This window comes from Scyliorhinus canicula, chromosome 8 (assembly GCF_902713615.1).
Source record: "Scyliorhinus canicula chromosome 8, sScyCan1.1, whole genome shotgun sequence".
NCBI classification, from domain to species: Eukaryota; Metazoa; Chordata; class Chondrichthyes; order Carcharhiniformes; family Scyliorhinidae; genus Scyliorhinus; species Scyliorhinus canicula.
Genome location: NC_052153.1, coordinates 41,098,639 through 41,118,434, shown reverse-complemented (window position 1 = coordinate 41,118,434; position 19,796 = coordinate 41,098,639). Strand labels below are relative to the sequence as shown.

At 43.2% G+C, this 19,796-nt stretch overlaps 1 protein-coding gene across 6 annotated transcripts in view; it reads left to right on the top strand.

Moving 5' to 3' along the window:
* The window catches only part of gak (cyclin G associated kinase), a 191,587-nt gene extending 172,212 nt beyond the window's left edge, over positions 1-19,375 (top strand). For all 6 annotated transcript variants that reach the window (XM_038804411.1, XM_038804413.1, XM_038804410.1 and 3 more), the window contains 4 exons: positions 3,578-3,808; positions 4,348-4,496; positions 15,880-16,056; positions 16,391-19,375. In XM_038804411.1, the coding sequence (XP_038660339.1) occupies positions 3,578-3,808; positions 4,348-4,496; positions 15,880-16,056; positions 16,391-16,492 (659 nt within the window). In that variant the 3' untranslated portion in view covers positions 16,493-19,375. The remainder of the gene's footprint in view (positions 1-3,577; positions 3,809-4,347; positions 4,497-15,879; positions 16,057-16,390) is intronic.
* Positions 19,376-19,796: the final 421 nt, after the last annotated feature.

Sequence of the window (19,796 nt, the reverse complement as noted above, 5' to 3'; positions counted from 1 at the left end):
TGCAGTTCATCCAGCTCCAGTTCCCTAACGCGGTCTTTGAGGAGCTGGTGCACTTCCCGCAGGTGAAGCCAGCAGGACCACTGATGGTGTCCCTCGGCTCGAACATCCTGCAGGAGGAATATTGCACTGCCCTTTCTGCCATCCCTTCCATTTATCCACTTGACAATCATAGAGAAAAAAAAAAGCTTACCTAATTTTCACACTCCCCACAGGTTAGAAGTGGTGGAAGTGTGGAGAGAGGAAAAGAAAAGAAGGCTTACCTCACCAACTCACACAGTCTTTTTGGTTGGAGGAGGAGGTGGGTGGGAGACCCAACCTGTGTAGTGTCTCAGGTTTAGCCACTGCCTGAAATATATTAGTTCTAGAAATTCACCCAACAGCAGCTTTCCACAATTCACTCCCCGCAACAGCCAATCAGCGTGGCCGGTTTGCCGTCCTCTGCAGGATACTTGCCTCAAGGGGGGCAGCACGGTAGCATTGTGGATAGCACAATCGCTTCACAGCTCCAGGGTCCCAGGTTCGATTCCGGCTTGGGTCACTGTCTGTGCCGAGTCTGCACATCCTCCCCGTGTGTGCGTGGGTTTCCTCCGGGTGCTCCGGTTTCCTCCTATAGTCCAAAGATGTGTGGGTTAGGTGGATTGGCCATGATAAAATTGCCCTTCGTGTCCAAAATTGCCCTTAGTGTCCAAATTGCCCTTAGTGTTGGGTGGGGTTACTGAGTTTTGGGGATAGCGTGGAAGTGTTGACCTTGGGTAGGGTTCTCTTTCCAAGAGCCGGTGCAGGCTCGATGGGCCGAATGGCCTCCTTCTGCACTGTAAATTCTATGTATCAACTTGTCCCCGCAGTCTATCCTCACTGAACTGAATAACACAACAACATAATCAGTCGACACCACGGAGATATCAGGAGAGATAACTAAAGGCTTGGTCGAAGTGGTAGTTTTTAAGGAAGCTCTTAGAAATGCAGAGGCAGAAAGGTTTAAGGAGGAAGTTCCAGGGCTTTTGAGCGAGATAGCTAAAGGCATGACCACTGATGATGAGACAAAAGAATTTGGGGTACACAATAGGCCAGATTTGGAGGAACACCGATTTCTTGAAGAATTGTAGTGTTGGAAGCAGTTAGAAACATTGGGACAGCCAAGCCCATGAACACAACGATAAGAATGAAAATTCAAGGTTTTGATTGATGGGACAAAATAGGTCAGCGAGAACATTGACAAATGGAATTTAGTGCAGAGCTTTGAATGAGCTGAAGCTTATGGAGGGAATGTAGAGTTTGACTTGATGTAATACTTTGCCACTTACTTAGATATATAATATTTACAGCACACTAGGGTGGAACGTGGCGCAGTGGCTAGCACTGGGACTGCGGCGCTGAGGACCCGGGTTCGAATCCCAGCCCTGGGTTACTATCCGTGTGAGTTTGCACATTCTCCCCGTATCTGCGTGATTTTCATCCTCACAACTCAAAAGATATGCAGGTTAGGTGGATTGGCAACGCCAAATTTCCCCTTAATTGGAAAAAAAATAATTGGGTAGTCTAATTTTATTTTTAAAAATAATATTTACAGCACAGAAACAAGCCATGCACCCCAACAGGTTCATGTAGGTGTTTATGCTCCACAAAACCTCCATGCACTCTTCATTGAACCCCATCAACATATCCTCCTACTTCTTTCTGTCTTATATACTCGTCTAAATTCCCCTTAAATACATCCATGCTCTTTGCCTCAACTACTCTTTGTGGTTGCAAGTTCCAGACTCTAACCATTATGGATAAATAAGTTTCTCCTGAATTCTCCATTGAATTTGTTAAGAGAATACCTTAGTTTAATGGCTACCAGCTGCGGTTTTAATTTCAAGTGGAAACATTTTCTCGACGTAGGAATTAGGAGCAGAAGTAGGAAATTCTGCCCTTCGAGCCTGCTCCGCCATTCAATCAGATCACGGCTGATCTCTTCCTGGTCTCAAATCCACCTCTCTACCTGTTCACCAAATCCCTTAAACCCATTTTTTATCAGAAATATATCTGTCTCCTTGAAACAATTTAATGGTTCAGATTCCACCACACCCATGTGGCAGCAGGTTCCACAAATTCACCACCCTCTATGAGAAGTAGTTCCTCCTCATCTCAGTTCTACATCTCCCGTCTCTAAACCCAAATCTGTGATCTCACGTTCTAAATGGCCTCACAAGGCGGAACATTTGATTGACGATTATTTTATCAACCCTTTTAGTATTTGGTATACCTCGACCAAATCCCCCCGTCATCCTTCTAAACCCCAGCGAGTATAATCTTTCGGCCAAAATGGATAACGCCACTTACCTACATTAAACTCCATCTGCCAAATTTTGCCCCAATCACTTAACCTATCTATATCTGTCTGTAAAATCTTTATTTTCTCTTCACTGCCTGCTTTCCCACCTATTTTAGGATAATCCGCAAATTTTGCTATGTTGCACTCCTGCTTGCAGATCATTTCTATAGATTGTAAATAGTTGAGTTCCGAAGACTGACTCCTGTGAAAATGAGAATTGAAAATCGCTTATTGTCACAAGTAGGCTTCAATGAAGTTACTGTGAAAAGCCCCTAGTCGCCACATTCCGGCACCTGTTCGGGGAGGCTGGTACGGGAATTGAACCGTGCTGCTGGCCTGCCTCGGTCTGCTTTAAAAGCCAGCGATTTAGCCCAGTGTGCTAAACCAGCCCCATGACACCCCACTAGTCACAATTCACCTGCCAGAGAAGGACCCATTTATCCCAACCCTCTGCTTTATGTCAGTCAGTCAATTCTCGATCCAATCAAATACTCTGCCCCCAATTCCCAGTGATCCTGCTTTCTGGATCAGTCCTTTATGCGGCACATTGTCAAACCCCTTCTGGAAGTCCAGATCTACCACATCCACATTATCCAGATCTACCCTATCAAACCTTTTCTTTAAGACCTCTATTGGGTCACCCCACAGTCTTCTCTTTTTCTCAGAAAAGAGCCCTATCATGTTCAATCTTTACTGATGGTATGACTTCTCTAGTTTTGCTATCATTCTAGAATATTTTCTTCACCATCTTTCCAGTGCTTCTGTATCCTTTTCATATAACATGGAGACCAGAACCGTTCACAGTTCTCCAAGTGTGGTTGAAACAAGGTTCTACATAGGTTCAAAATAACGTATCTGCTTTTTAAATCTGTCCTGTAGGAATGAATCACAGTTTGCTTTTTTCATGGCCTTAAGGGACTTGTGCCTCTGTACGCCTTCCCATCCTTCCATTCCATTACCCGATTTAGACTCTTATTTTTCAAAGGATATGTGGCCTCTTTCTACCTGTCAAAATATACGACAACACTTGTCTATTTTGAAGTTTGCAAATTATGCAACTGTTCTGCAAACTTATTAATGTCTTCCTGTACTTTGCTGCAGTCCTCCTTAGTATGACTATCCTCACCCCCAATTTGGTGTCGGTATGAAAGAGAACACATGTTTGAAATGCTTTCATGTGCAGAGAAAACATGGATAAATAATATAAACTGCACAGTTACTTTAACTTCATATTAATGATTGTTCTTAATTCTCCTACAGGCTCCTTGAGTGGCGGGTTTACGGCTGGAGGAGCATTCACTCAGAAACCTGCCCAGCCAGCAATGGGCAGTGGCCCATGGCAGGCGGGAAAAACACTGGGCAGCAGTGCCACTTCACGGCAACAGACACAGCAACCAAAGTCCAGGCCAGCAGCCCAGACCAAACCCAACTACAATTTGAATTTCGTGATGGGAAGACGGGAGGAACGCGGAATCCGTGGTCCAGGATTTGGTACATTTCTGTTTGATATTTCAACTGTCTTTTTTTCTAATATTATTTATCAAACCTCAGTTTTTAAGGGAGGGAGAAAAAAATGTTTTAAAGTCCATAGGATTGGATAGAATTTACGATACGGAAACGGACCATTTGGCCCAACCAGTTTGTGTTTATCCACCACACCAGTACTAGTCCTAACTCCATATCCCCTCTCTCTTCCGATATCCCTTTATTTCCTTTTCATTTAATCACCTTTCAAATCTATTCTTAACTGACATCATTTCTGCTTCAATCACTAACTCCGTAGTACATTCCAGTCTCAACCTCCCAACCCTCTGTGTTAACAAATTTATTTCTCCAAAATGTCTTTTCATCTTAAATGTACGCCCCTCATGTTAGGCCTCTATGAATCACTATTAAGTCACCCCTTTGAAGCAGTGCTAATCACTGCGCCACTTCTCTTTTTCTTAATATCACTGAATGCTGACCATGCAAGAAAGGTTTTCGCAGTAGAATCCTATTGTTCAGTTGATTTTTTTCCCCCTCTCCTGCAGGACCAAAACCAAAAGTTTCTGCAAACGACTTCAAGGATCTGTTGTCTGACCAAGGATTTTCCAGCACAACGGACAGAAAAGAACCAAGGACTATTGCAGAATTACGGAGAGAAGAACTGACTAAAGAAATGGATCCTCTGAAACTGAAGGTTTGAAGATTATATACATGTGTGCATAGACCTTGAATCTCTGCATCATCACTTTATTTTGTAACTTGCAGCACAGATGTAATTCTGTATTGATTACGTAATTGCTGCCCCTGAGTTTACAAATGTTATTAGAATATTTCTTCTAAGGTTGCCTCAGGTCGTCCTGGGTGCATGATAAACCTGCTGTTTCCCTATTTCATTCCAAACTTCTGATGTGACTTTATAAACCACCAGATTAGCAAGAAAGGGGGAGGTGAGGAAATTTTTTTTTAAGCAGAATTACAAAACTGTTACAACACAGAAGGAGACTGTTTTGCCCATCATGTCTGCACTGGATTTCCAAATTCACTTTGTGCCATTCTCCCATCTTCTTCCTATAACCCTGCACAGTCATCCCTTTAAGATAACAGCCTAATTTCCTTTTAAATGCTTTGATTGAACCTACCTTCACCACACTAGTGGACGGTGCACTCCAGGCCTTAACCACTTGCTGCATGAAAATGTTTTTTCTCATTTGCTTCTTTTGCCAATTACTTTATAGTCTGTGCCCTCCCATTCTCGACCCTTTCACGACTGGGAACGGTTTCTCCCTATCTACTCTGTCCAGACCCTTCATGATTTTGAATACCTCGATCAAATCTCATCTCAGCCATCTTTTCTCCAAGGAAAACAATCCCAATCTATCAAGTTCCTCATCGCTGGAGCTATTCTCATGAATCGTTTCTGCAGTGTCTTCAATGCATTCGCATTCGTCCTAAAGTGCAGCACCCAGAACTAGTTGGAATACTCCAGCTGAGGCCGCAATAGTGATTTATCCAAGTTCAACATCATATCCTTGCTACTGTACCAGATTTCCCTATTAAGCCTAGGATACTGTAGCTTATTGCAACCTGTCCTTCCACTTTCAGTGACTAATGCACATATACATCCAGGTTCCTATGCTCCTGCGCTTTAGAGTTGTACCCTTTATTTTGTATTGTCTCTCCATGTTCTTCCTATCAAAATTAATCATTTCACACTTCTCCACATTGAACTGCATCTGCCATCTATCTAACCATTCCACCAACCTATCTGTGTCCTTTTGACGTTCTACATTATACTCCTCACAGTTCACAATGCTTCCAAGTTTTGCATCAGCTGCAAACTTTGAAATTGTACCCTGTACACCAAGATCTATGTCATTAGTACATATCAAGAAAAGCAAGGATTCCAACACTGACCCCTGGGAAACTCTACTACAAACCTTCCTCCAGCCCAAAAAACACCCATTAACCACGACTTTCTGTTTCATCTTACTCAGCCAATTTCATATCCACGTTGCTACTGTCCTTTTTATTCCCTAAAGTATAACTTTGCTCACAGGTCTGTTAAGCTGCATGACATCAAATGCCTTTTGGAAATCCATATACACCACATCCAAGAGCATACCCTTCATCAAAATTTTGTTTCCTCTTCAAAAAAATTCTAGCAAGTTATAGAACAGTACAGCACAGAACAGGCCCTTCGGCCCTCGATGTTGTGCCAAGCAATGATCACCCTACTTAACCCACGTAACCCATATAACCGTAACCCAACAATCCCCCCATTAACCTTACACTACGGACAATTTAGCATGGCCAATCCACCTAACCCGCACATCTTTGGACTGTGGGAGGAAACCGGAGCACCCGGAGGAAACCCACGCACACACGGGGAGGACGTGCAGACTCCACACAGACAGTGACCCAGCCGGGAATCGAAACTGGGACCCTGGAGCAGTGAAGCATTGATGCTAACCACCATGCTACCGTGAGGCCCTGTTAGTTAAACATTATTTTCCCTTCAGAAATCTAAGCTGACTTTCCTTCATTAATCCACATTTGTCTATGTGGCTTCTTAACTTTGTCCTGATTTACCCCCCCCCCCCCCCCCCCCCCCGTGGGGGGGGGGGGGGGGGGGGGGGGGGCGGCGGCGATTCTCTGGCCCGCGATGGGCCTAAGTCCCGCCGCTGTCATGCCGGTCCTGTCGGCGTGAATCAAACCACCTACCTTACCAGCTGGACCAGGCGGCGTGGGCGGGCTCCAGGGTCCCGGGGGGGGCGCGGGGCGATCTGGCCCCGGGGGGGGGGGGGGTGCCCCACGGTGGCCTGGCCCGCGATCGGGGCCCACCGATCGGCGGTGCGGGCCTGTGCCGTGGAGGCACTCTTTTCCTTCCGCCTTCGCCATAGTCGTCACGATGGCGGAGGCGGAAGTGACCCCCTCCCCAGCGCATGCGCGGGGATGACGTCAGCAGTCGCTGATGCTCCGGTGCATGCGCGGACCTCTGCCGGCTGGCGAAGCCCCTTCGGCCCTGGCTGGCGTGGCGCCAAAGGCCGTTCCCGCCGACCGGCGGGGTGCCAACCACTCCGGCGCGGGCCTAGCCCCTCAATGTTAGGGCTTGGCCCCTCCGCACCTTTTGGGACGGCCCGACGCCGGTGTGGTTCACGCCACTCCCATCCTGCCGGGACCCCCAGCCCCGCTGGGTAGGGGGGAATCCCGCCCATTGTTTCTAGAGCTCTCCCGACCACCAAAGTTAAACTGATTGGCCTGTAGTTGGTGGGCTTATCTTTACGCTTCCTCTGGCTCCTCATCATCAATTCTAGTATCTACATCCTCAAAGATTTTTCAAGCATGATTTCCCTTTTGTAAATCCATGCTAACTCTGTCTGATCCTGCCACTATTTTCCAAATGCTCTGCTGTTAAATCTTTTATAATGGACTCTAGCATTTTCCCCAAGACCGATAGCAGTCAGACTAGTCTATAATTTCCTGTTTTCTCTTTTTTAAATAGAGGTGTTACATTAGCTACCCTCCAAACCACAGGAACTGTTCCAGAGTGTATAGAAACTTGAAAGATAACCATTAATGCATCAACTATTTCTAGGGCCACTTCCTTCAGTAGTACACTTGGATATTGATTATCAGGCTCTGGGAATTTCCTTCAGTTCCTATCTCTCACTAAACCCTGTCTTCCCCAACATTTCTGTTACATTGACTTTAAATATAGACACACCATCCAGTACCACCACCTCCTTAAGAATTTTAAACACTTCTCATGTCTGAATGATACTTTCACCAGGGACTGGATAACATCTTCATCTTTGGTAAAAGCAGATACAAAGTATTAATTTTAATACCTCAGCTACGCCCTTTGCCTCCATGTGTAAATCCCCTTTTTGGTCCCCAATTGGCCCTGCTCGTTTTACCACCCTTTTACTATTTATATGCCTATTGAAGACTTTGGGATTTCCTGCATGTCTCATTTCATACTCCTCTTTGTTTCTCTTATTTGCTTTTTCATGTCCCCTCTGAACCTTCTGTACTCAGTCTGGTTTTCAATTGTATTTTCTACCTGACATTTGTCACAAGTACGTTTTATCTTTTTCATATTTTCTTTTGCCATCCAGGGATTTGTTTGTCCTGCCTGTCGCTTTCAAGGGAATATATCTTGACTGCACAAAATATCTCTTCTTTGAAAGTAGCCCATTGTTCATTGACTGTTCTTCATGCCAACCTTTGATTCCAATTTATTTGGCTCAGATCAGTTCCTACCCGATTGAAGTTGGCTTCCATCCAGCTTATTTTTCTTACTCTGGACTGTTCGTTGTCCTTTTTCACAGTCAGCCTAAACCTTGTGATACTTTGAATGCTGTTCCCTAAATATTCTCCTTCCGACCCTTGATCCATTTAGTCTACTTCATGCACAAGAACTGAATCTAGCAGCGCCACCTTTTTCATATAGTTGTAGGAGGTTTTCCTGGAAATACATTTTTTGTTTTAGGCCATTTACAGAGGGAAGTTAAGAGTCAACCACATTGCTGTGGGTCTAGAGTCACATGCAAATGAGGATGGCCAGATTTCCTTCCCTAAAGGACATTAGTGAACCAGATGGATTTTTACCGCAATGGTTTCATGGTCATCATCCGGACTTTTAATTCTGGATTTTTATTGAATTCAAATTTCACCATCTGCCATGGTGGGATTCGAACTCAGATCCCCAGAGAATTACCCTGGGTCTCTGAATTACTAGTTCAGTGACAATACCACTACACCACCGCTTCCATTATTCCTGTCTATTTTTGGTTAATTAAAGTCTTCCATTAAAAGTACTCAATATTTTTGCACCTCTCTGTAATTTATTTATGAATTTGCTCCTCTACACCCTTTTCACTAGTTGGTGACCACCTATGGATACTGAAAATGTAACTGCACCTTTTTTGTTTCTTCGCTCTAACCAAATAGATTCCGTCCTTAACCCCTCCAGAACATCCTTTTTATTGAATACTGCAATGCTGCCCTTAATCAATGCTATCACCCCACTACCACCTTTTCTTCCTTTCCTATGTTTCGTGAATACTTTGTATCCACGGATATTTAATACCCAATCTCGTCCTATTTGAGCCAGTTTTTTGTTACAGCCACAGCATCATATTTCCACAAGGCAACCTTCACCTGTAACTCACCAATTTTATTTACCACACTCCTTGCATTCACAAATGCTTCATGAATCAAATCCCAGCATATTAGCTGGGGAAATTTAAATTTGATTAATTAAATAAATCTGGAATAAAGAGCTAGTCTCAGCAGTAATGATCATGAAACTACCAGATTGCCATAAAACCAGTTGTGAATGGTGGTGGCCAAACAACTAACAGGCTGCATGTTCTCCCCGTGTCTGCGTGGGTTTCGCCCCCACAACCCAAAAATGCGCAGAGTAGGTGGATTGGCCACGCTAAATTGCCCCTTAATTGGAAAAAATAATTGGGTAATCTAAATTTATAAAAAAAAAAACAACTAACAGGGGGAGAAGGCTTCTCAACAGTCCCCAAATTCTATGAGATGGAGCCCAGAGTTGAGTGCAAAAGATTAGGCTGGAGCATTTGCAACCATCTTCAGCCAGATATGCTGAGTGCATGATCCATCTCTGCTTTCACTTGAATCCCCCCAGCATCACAGATGCCAGTTTTCAGCCAATTCAATTAATTCCATATGATATCCAGAAATTACAGGGCACATTGGATACAGCAAAGGCCCTGCTAACATATTGGCTGTAGTGCTGAAGACTTGCACTTCAAAACTAGCCACATTCTTTCCTAAGCTATTCAAGTATAGTTCCATCACTGGCATTTACCCGACACTGTCGAAAATTGTCTACATAGGCCCTGTGCTCAAAAAGTCAAGGAAATCCAGTTTGGCCATTCAAATTATAAGACGTAGGATCAGAAGTACCCCCCCCCCCCCCCGCCAAATTATCAGCTGATGCTGAAGCTAACATCTTCTTAATAAAGTCTGCGTTGCCCCAATTGAGCACATAAACATTTACTAAAACAAGCGGCACCCCTGCCAAGACCCCGCTTACCATCATGAACCTCCATCCCAGGTCCCACACCTCACTAGCCGTCACAAATGCCACACTTTTTCTAAACAGGACCGCGCAACCATATAGCGTGAATACTTACAAAATATGTATATACATATACATATCGAGACAGAAACAAGCAAAGTTTCCACCATTAACCCTCCCGCAAACCATGCTTATCGACAAAGTCATTTGCCTCCTCCGACATTGTAAAGTAATGTTCTTTGCTCTTAAAATTCGTCCAGAGTATGGCTGGGCACAACACCCCAAACCGGACCTTGCTCCGAAAGAGCGCCGCCATGCCCCCCCCGTCCTGGTAAATCCAGATCAGATGTCAGATTCCCTTCCCAGCTACAATCACGCGTCGACTACACCTCAGAATCCTCTCCTGAAGCTTGTGCATCTAGATGATCACCACCCTCGGCTGCTCCCAAGCTCTCCACCTCTGTCGTAGTGACCGGTGGGCACGATCCACCTCCGGGGCTTTATCGTAGAATCTCCTCCTCGATCAGCTTCGCGAACATCCTCAATACGTAGTCCATGGCACTCATCCCTCCACCCCCTCCAGCAGCCCTACAATTCTTACATTCTGCCACCTGGACCGATTCTTCTTTGCCCACCATACCTTACAGGCTCTCCTAACATTGCCACCTCCGCCGCAAATCACACAATTAGGTCAGTGTGGTCAGACACTACCCTTTTCCATCTCTCGGATCGTCGCACTGTGTGACTCCAGACCCTCTCCATCTACCCCAAAGTTTCACGAAGAGGGGTTACTGCTGCCTCAATCGCCGTGGGCAAATCTTTGCATCTCTTTCCGATGATGCCAAAACTCCCTCTTGATAAAATCCATCAACTGTTCCAGAGGTAGTGGGGTAGATGACGATGCACTGAACTCTGCTATTTTATCAGTTGCTGTACCTTGCGGATCCTCCACCTTTTGAGCCAAGGATTTACTTGACATTTGCCCGGTGTTGTAGCCTATCAACATTCCATTTTGGAGGAGATACCCACTTCCTCGCCTTATTCTGCACTTTTGACAAACAAAGCGTCCATTAACCAGGTAGAAAGGGTCAAAACCGAAGCTTCCAAGCAGGAGCCATCTTGTGTGCGATAAATCAGCTCATTATTGCCACTGGAAGTCCCAGTGTTGAATATACTTAATGACCCAGCCTCTACAACCCTCTGCAATAAAGAATTCCACAGTCATTACCCTCAGAGAAGAAATTCCCTTTCATTTCTGTCTTAAATGGGCGACCCCTTACTCTGAGATTATGTTGTCTGGTACTAGACTCTCCCAGAAGGGGAAACAACCTCTCAGCCTTCAAGCCCCTCGAGATTCCTCGATGTCTCAATGAGCTCGCCTTTCATTTTCCTGAACTCCAATTAATACAGGCCCAATCTATAGCCCCAACAGTCTATTCTCAATCATCAGCGACATTATAGAAGTCACGGTTGACAGTGCTAACAAATACTTGCCAATAACCTGCTCACTGATGCCAGTTTGGGTTCTGCCTGGACCACTTGGCTTTAGACCTCATTACCACCTTTGCTCCAAACATTCCAGAGGATAAGTTGAGGATGGCTGCCCTTGACAGCAATGAGCCCTTGTCAAATGTCAATGAGAATTGGAGTGGAAAGCTTTCCACTAGCTGGAGTCACACAAGGAAGATGGTTGAGGTTGTTGGAAGCCAATCATCATAGGCCCAAGATATCTTTACAGGGGTTCCTCGGGGCAGTGTCCGAGGCCCAACCATTTTCAGCTGCTTCATCATTGAACTACCCTTCATCATAAGGTTGGAAGTGAGTATGTTCACTGATGATTGCAGAGTCTTTAGTACCATTTGCAACTCCTCAAATATTGAAGCAAATCTTGCATATATGTGGTGAAACCTCTACAATATTTAGGCTTAGGCTGGTAAAGGACAAATATCATTTGCACCATACAAGTACCAGGCAATGATCATCTCCAATAAGAGATAATCTAACATCTCCCTTGATAATTGCTGAAAACCCACCATCTACACCAGGGGTGCTAGTGACCAGAAACTGAACTGGTCCACCCGTATAAATACTTTGGTTACGGGGGCAGGTCAAAAGCTGGGAATTCTGTGAAGAGTACCTCACCTCCCCAGTCCTGTCCACCATCCACATGACACAAGTCAGGAGTGTGCTAGAATACTTCCCACTTGCCTGAATGAGTGGAGCTCCAACAACACAATAAGCTCACCACCACCCAGGAAGAAGCAGCCCCTTGATCGGCACCCCATTCACTACATTAAACATTGACTCTCCACCACTGCCGCAGAGTGGCAGCAATGTGTACCATCTACAAGATGCAGCAACTCACTAATGTTCCTTTGACAACACCTTCCAAACCTGTGATCTCTATCACCTAGAAGAATAACTACAGCAGGTACATGAGAACACCAGCACCTGCAAGTTCCCCCACTGAGTCGCACGCTGTCTTGGCGTGCAATGCATCGCTGCCCTTTCACTGTTGTTGGTTCCAAATCTTGGAACTGCCTCCGTAATAGTACTATGGGAGTACCTGCATTGTATGGACTACAACAGTTCAAGAAGGTGGGTCACCACCACCACCTTGAGGGAAAACACGGATTGACATTAAATGTTGGACTCACTCGTGACGCAGCAATTCTCCCATCCCACGGACAGAAAAAAATGCGAACAATGATTGTTATGATTAGTAGGGATTGGTAGGTATGATTAGTAGGGATTGTGAAAATTGTTGATGGCTGTTCAGTTTTTCCAACTGTAAATGGTAAACTGTTCAAATTCCCAATTCTTCAGTTGCTTCTAATGAACAGAATACACAGCAGTTTCAAATCCTTCATGAATCAGTTCATTTATGTGACTTTCAATTTGAATAAGCTTCCAGTGCTTTGGAGTGCTTGTTGGCATTTTGATTTATCTGCAGTCAGTTGCTGTTAGAAACTGACACCTAAATAATGAAACATTCCATTATGTAGTGATGTTTTGACTTTATCTGCAAAGATATGTTGATATAATAATGTGATCTGTAAAATGTGATCTGTAAAATGCATACTTCACACAATAGGTGTATAACTTCAGGATACAGTGAAACATACGAACAGAGTAGGTAATTCAGTTCTTTCAGCTTATTTGGCCATTTAATTACATTTTGACTAATATGTGCCTCAACTTCCGCCTACCACTTTAAATCCATATCTCTGCTGGGCATGAAGATTTTTACGCATTGCACAGTCTTCATACAAGTCACTATTTCTTCATTTCAAGAATTTAAAAATGTTGTAAAATGTTACTGACTTAGTTTTCTTCTCTTTCAAAGTAATTTCAATTCTATTTCTGGATTAAATTTTGGGGAACCCAAGCGATTTTGCATCATGATATCTGAGATTAAGATGTTATGTAACTATGCGATAAGTTCTCGAGGTTTTTAAAAAAATGTTTTTTATTGGGTTTTTTTGCACATGGTATATTTGCAGATGTGCACAAAGGAAAAAAAGGATAATAAGAACAAAAACACTATATAAATAAATAAATAAAAAACCAAGGGGTGGGAAAGTAAAAACTGGGGAAATATACATACATAGAAGCACTGGAGAGGCAATAACTGGGTGGGGTGTGCCTGGGCGATGCCCCTGATGTTGCTTACTTTTCCCGGTCGGTTTTCGGCGTTGTTTTGTGTTTGCCTCCGCTTCGGCTGTCCGTTGTTCCTTCCTCTTGTACATTTTTAGTCCCTGTTGCCCTGCTGCGTTTGTTATGGTCACTGTAATTTCCCGTGCTCTCCTTCCAGTTTTCCTTCCTACTTCCCCCCCCCCCCCTTCTCTACACCCCCCCTGCGCCCGCCCCCCCCCAAACTCCCTCCCTCCCAACTCCCTCCCTCCCTCGGCTCCCTTTCTATTCTGATTGGCTGCTCCCTCTTGCACTGTGTCCCCCCCCCCCGCGGACTTTCCCTCCTTCCTTCTCTTTTCTCACGTTTTGGCTACTTTCCCCTGGCGCTTGGCTACTTGATTATTTATATGTTTGTTCGTTGGCCACAAACAGGTCCTGGAACAGTTGGGTGAATGGCTCCCATGTTTTGAAGAAGCCATCTTCCGACCCCCGGATGGTGAATTTGATTTTCTCCATTTGGACAAATTCCGATAGGTCGGACAGCCAGTCTGCAGCTTTGGGTGGTGCTGCTGGCCGCCGGCCGAGCAGGATTCCACAGTGGGCGATCAGGGAGGCAAAGGCAAGGGCGTCCGCCCTCCTCCCCAGGAATAGATCTGGCTGGTCTGATACCCCGAAGACTGCCACTTTCAGGCATGGCTCTACCCTCATCCCCACCACTTTGGACATTGCCTCGAAGGCTGTCCAGTACCCAGCAAGTCTGGGGCAAGACCAGAACACGTGGGCGTGGTTGGCTGGGCCTCCTTGGCACTGTTCACATCTATCCTCCACCTCCAGGAAGAACCTACTCATTCAGGTCGTCTTAAGTGGGCTCTATATACCACCTTTAGTTGCGTTAGGTTGAGTCTTGCGCACGTGGAGGTGGAGTTAACCCTATGCAGTGCTTCACTTCAGAGTCCCCACCCTATTTCGAGCCGATTTCTTCCATGTTGCGTCCAGTCATGCTGGCTCTCTCCACCAATCATTCGTATATGTTGCTACAATTTCCTTTACCTTGAATGTTTGCGTCCAGTAACTCCTCTAGTAGTGTCTGTTGTGGTGGTCGTGGGAGCTCTCAGAGGTTTTTAAGATCTCTGTAACTCCTGCCAATGTAAGATGACTGTTCTGAGCATGTGCACTGTGCCACACATGAACGGAACGCAAATTACCATTATTTCTCCACGTCCAGCCTCCCAGTACACCTCTGCACATGCGTGAATAGTTCCTTGCTCTCCTTTTAGCACTGATTATTTTCAGGTTTCATGTGAGTGCTCAGATGATGGCTTCATGGGTTGAAGTTGCGAATGGGGAACAAATACTGCTGTGATTATTTGAGTGTGCCATTTTTAGTCTTGGCTGATACCAGCCAATTCTTTCGCTTGCTATGCCGTAAGGAAGCAGCATGGTCACCTGTGCATGCCCAAGGTTGGCTGCAGTGTTAACAGCAAACATAGCCTCTTGAGTTTTCTCATGGGTGAAGAGGATTGTTAGAGATCACAGCAGGATATAAACTGGTTGGAGTCTTGGGTGGAGAAATGGCAGATGGAATTTAATCCGGAAAAGTGTGAGGTAATGCAATTTGGAAGGTCCAAAGCATGTAGGAATTACACAATAAACGGTAGAACTCTTGCGAGTACAGACAGGCAGAGAGATCTGGGCGTGCATGTCCACCGATCACTGCATGTGGATAAGATGGTTAAGAAGGCATAAGGCACGCTGGCCTTCATTGGTCAGTGCATTGAATATAAAAAGTCATGTGCAACTGTACAGGAACCTAGTTAGGCCTCGTTTGGAATATTGTGTACAATTCTGGTCGCCACACGACCAGAAGAATGTGGATGCTTTGGAGAGGGTACATAAATGGTTTACTAGGATGTTGCGTGGTATGGAGGGCATTAGCTGTGAGAAGAGGTTAGATAAACTCGGTCTGTTCTCACTGGAACGATGGAGGTTCAGAGGCGACCTGATAGAGGTCTACAAGATTATGAGTGGCATGGACAGAGTGGATAGTCAGATGCCCTTTCCTAGGGTAGGAGAGTCAAGTACTAGGGGCATAGTTTAAAGTGCATGGGGGAAAGTTTAGAACAGATGTGCACGGCAAGTTTTTTTACACAGAGTGGTAAATATTTGGAACGTGCTGCCTGTGGTGGGAGCAGGTACGATAGCGGCATTTAAGAGGCATCTAGACAAATATATGAATAGGGTGGGAATGGAAGGATACGGACTCTATAAGTGTTAATGGTTTTAGTTTAGGCAGGTATTGTGGTTGGCGCAAGCTTGGAGGGCCGAAGAGCCTGTTCCTGTGCTGTATGGTTCTTTATTATTACATATTAAAATTTTGTCTGTTTGCTAGATCTTTGACTGGATCGAAGGAAAAGAAAGAAATATAAGAGCTTTACTATCAACGCTGCACACAGTACTATGGGAGGGTGAAACCAAATGGAAACCTGTGAGCATGGCAGACGTAGTGCACCCAGACCAAGTGAAGAAAGTCTATCGGAAAGCTATACTCGTGGTTCATCCGGATAAGGTAGGGTCAACAATATGATATTGTCAATCAAATCAACAGGAGTAAAGTGAAAAATCTGGGAATTCACTAATTAACAGTATGCATACTGTACTTTAGAAAATGTTTGAAAGAAAATGGAATACTATGGCTGCATTTAAATTAATCTTTATATTTTGATAAACTACAATTTACAGGGGGTTCACAAAATGATAACTAAATCCTGATGGGGCCCATCATAACATTTTTTGTGTAATATGTTTTGCCTGTCACGTAATTTGCTTATAAAGTTCTGAACATACAATGAAGTAAAGCACACCGTAGCTGCTGAGTATTAATTTTTTTTTAACCATTTAAGGCCACAGGTGAGCCCTATGAACAGTATGCCAAAATGATCTTCATGGAGCTGAACGATGCTTGGTCAGAATTTGAAAATCAGGGATCAAAGGCACTCTTCTGAAGAATCGGAACATGTGAATATAATTGATGAGACTGCTCCAAGTGCTCTGTTGGCTTGTTTTTACCTTCTCCTGGAACAGCTACTGCAAAATATCATCATATCTTCAGTTATCTTAAAACTTCACTTTCAAGAATTGTTACTGCAGAGCTGTAGTTTAAAATGTATGGAGTTCTTCCTACAAAACTTGGTTGATGCACTTCCTGCATTATTAAGACAATCTCTGCTATGGTTGACGGCAGCATTTAGATGCCTGCTTAAAAACCGCATTTTTATCTTTAAAATCATTGCAGTGAATATTCTTTTGAAACCTGTTTGAAAATCTAATCTGTTTGGCCCGAGAGATGAAAATGCAAGGTGTAAATGCTGGAGAAGGCTTCAGAGGACGAATTAAGCAGTATGAAGACCACTTCTAAAAATGTACAGTGGTAGGCTTAAACTTAAGTGACATATTCAACAATGCCTTGCCTTTAAAAGTTGGAGATGAAGTATTTCAGCTGGCATGTTCACCTGCCAGACCATCTTCTGTAGTCTTTGTTCACATTTGCCATATTTTGTCTGTAATTTTATCATGGTTACCTTTTATTGATCTCAGTTAACTGCCATCTTAAAGGTTATTGGCCAGAAGTGATGTTTATTTTGTTAGCCTAAATAGACTATAATTTATTTCTTTCGGAAACTTGAAATTTCTTTTGGCAAGCTCCGTTTTTCTCAATTTCTTCTTGATTTCTGTAATAATGTAAATGTAATGTTCGTGAGTAAATATTATGTGCTGTGAATTGGGGTGTTGACATACTTTGAAGCATTATGTTTCTGCTGCAGATGTCAATGACTATTGAAAATGGTTGTGTACCACACTCTTAAGGTTTCACATGTCAGTGCTGCAATTTTAACATGTGGGTCAAGTGCCAGCCAACACCCGTGAGAAATGATTTGTAATAATTTGAAGTGAATGTTAATTGATTTCTCCTTGTAAAAACTGAAAATGTTTGCAATTTACCCTCAAGCCTCCCTTTGACTGTCCATTGAATGCCTTTTCCAAGAGGTGAAATTTAGGAAACTTGTGCTTTGTCATGTATATATAATGGAGAACATCTCCTGAGTGACATTCCGTTCAAAGTTCCTGTTTTATATGGTCATCATTTGTCCAGAATTAACGCAGTCATTTTCTTAATAAACAATGCATGAATGATGAGGCTGCTCAGAACTAATAGAATTGCAATATCAAAGTCTGTTGTTGATGTAAAAGCTGGTTTGACTTCAGCTGTGAAAATGCTAAATTCCAAATTTACGGCATTTTGAACTGAAGTGGTGAACAGTTTAGTGGATTTGGTGGAGTTGTGTTTTAATTCTTACGGTGGTACACAATCTCTGCACATTGAACTTCGCTTACCCCAGAGATAATTTGACAAAAATCAAGTTTGTAAATCTAGATCAACTAGGTACAATTTTTCTCTTGTGAAAAATGGTTACTGATGTAGCCACTTATTCAAAGGATGAGAATTAATTACTTGGCTGTTGGTGAATGAAGAAAGGGAAGAGAGAATCTGTATTACAACCACTTACAAATATTGTGCATTAAACATGGTCATATAATGTGGTATTTTCAATATTCCATCAGTATTTTAAAGGTAATTTTAAAATCGTTTTTACCTATCTGTACCTTTTTGTTGCCTCCATGTGTCATACTTCAGGCAAGAGAGTAGAAATATGCAGGTCCAACATCTTCATTCCAGCCAATAGTGCAGTTCCATTTTAGTAAGCACATCGTCCAGTTATTTATTTTTCTAATCCGGAGAGCAATTTTGACTACTGGAAGGGGAATTGTTTAACAATCTGATTCAGACCTGTGAAAACTGTCAAGGATTGAATTTCGAGTGTAAATTTAAACCCATGTGTTCAACGTGGATTACCCTGGAGCTTCCACACACAACCCTAGATTGCACACTATTTATTAAAAAAAAGAGACATTTCTAATAACATCGTGAGGTCAGCCTGAAGAAAAAGTGTGTTCCTTGTGATAATTCTTTCATTGAGCCTTTCTGACATGTTTATCGAGTAACTTTTTACTTGAGAATTGCAATGAACAAAAGATAATGATGTGGCTTAAGAGGTTGTTTCACAGCTGAACTGTTTATATGTGCAGTGAACACTACTGTTGAACTTGAAACATAAACTCATAGCACCTGTTTTTGGTATTAATTTAAAAGGCAAGGGCTGAAATGCTTGCTGGGAGAGTACATGTCAAGATGAAAGCAGGATCTTGATTTTTCATTGCATATTTGTATATATTGGCAGGTAATTGCTTAATGAAGGATACACAGTGTAACTTTACCTGGGAACACATAATTGAAATAGCAAGTGATGTATAGTAGGAATTTTGTATTGCTGGATGAGACACTCCTAAAATGGCAGGTAAAAAATTGGGCATTGCAGCCATTTAAGGCATTTGAAGAATGAATTCCAAGTGCAAAATGAAATATGTTTGTTCTTCTATCGACCTTAACTTATGGAAAATAATGATTTGGTCGCACAATTACTTTTAAATCTAACATAGTCTTAATCTGTGTGATTCTTCTGGGATATATTGAAGGGACTTGCAGAAAATATTCTTATTTTGGACAACTATCAGAAAATGTGTTACACAAGTTGCATTTTTTAAATATGGAAATATTGTATTATCTATAGATTGTACAACATATATGTATATATATAGAACAAGTAAACTGAAACCTCAGACATTGTAAACAGGGATCCATGTAATAAATACAATGTAGACTCTGTTAATTTAGTCACATACATCTCCGTCTGGAAATATAAGTGTCTTATCTGTGAATTGCATTTATGGCTAATAAAACAGATTGATTTACTCAGTAGTTCATTACCTCACTTCCTCCAGTGTGTCACAGTCATTTTGCATCAGATATGGAAAAATGTCTAAAAGCAAATTCTTGTAGAAGCTGGAATCTGAAACCAAAGGAGAAAATACTGGAAAATCTCAGCAGGTCTGGCAGCATCTGTAGGGAGAGAAAGGAACTAACGTTTCGAGTCCAGATGACCCTTTGTCAAAGCTGAATGGAAAAATGTTCTTTAGTACTGAATTTTAGTAACATATGCACAATCAATTGAATTAGTTATTTAAAATACATTTAGAGAACCCAATTCTTTTTTCCAATTAAGGGGCAACTACCCGGCACATCTTTTTGGGTTGTCGGGGTGAGACCCACGCAGACACGAGGAGAATGTGCAAATTCCACGCGAACAGTGACCCGGGATCGAACCCGGGTCCTCACCGCCGTGAGGCAGC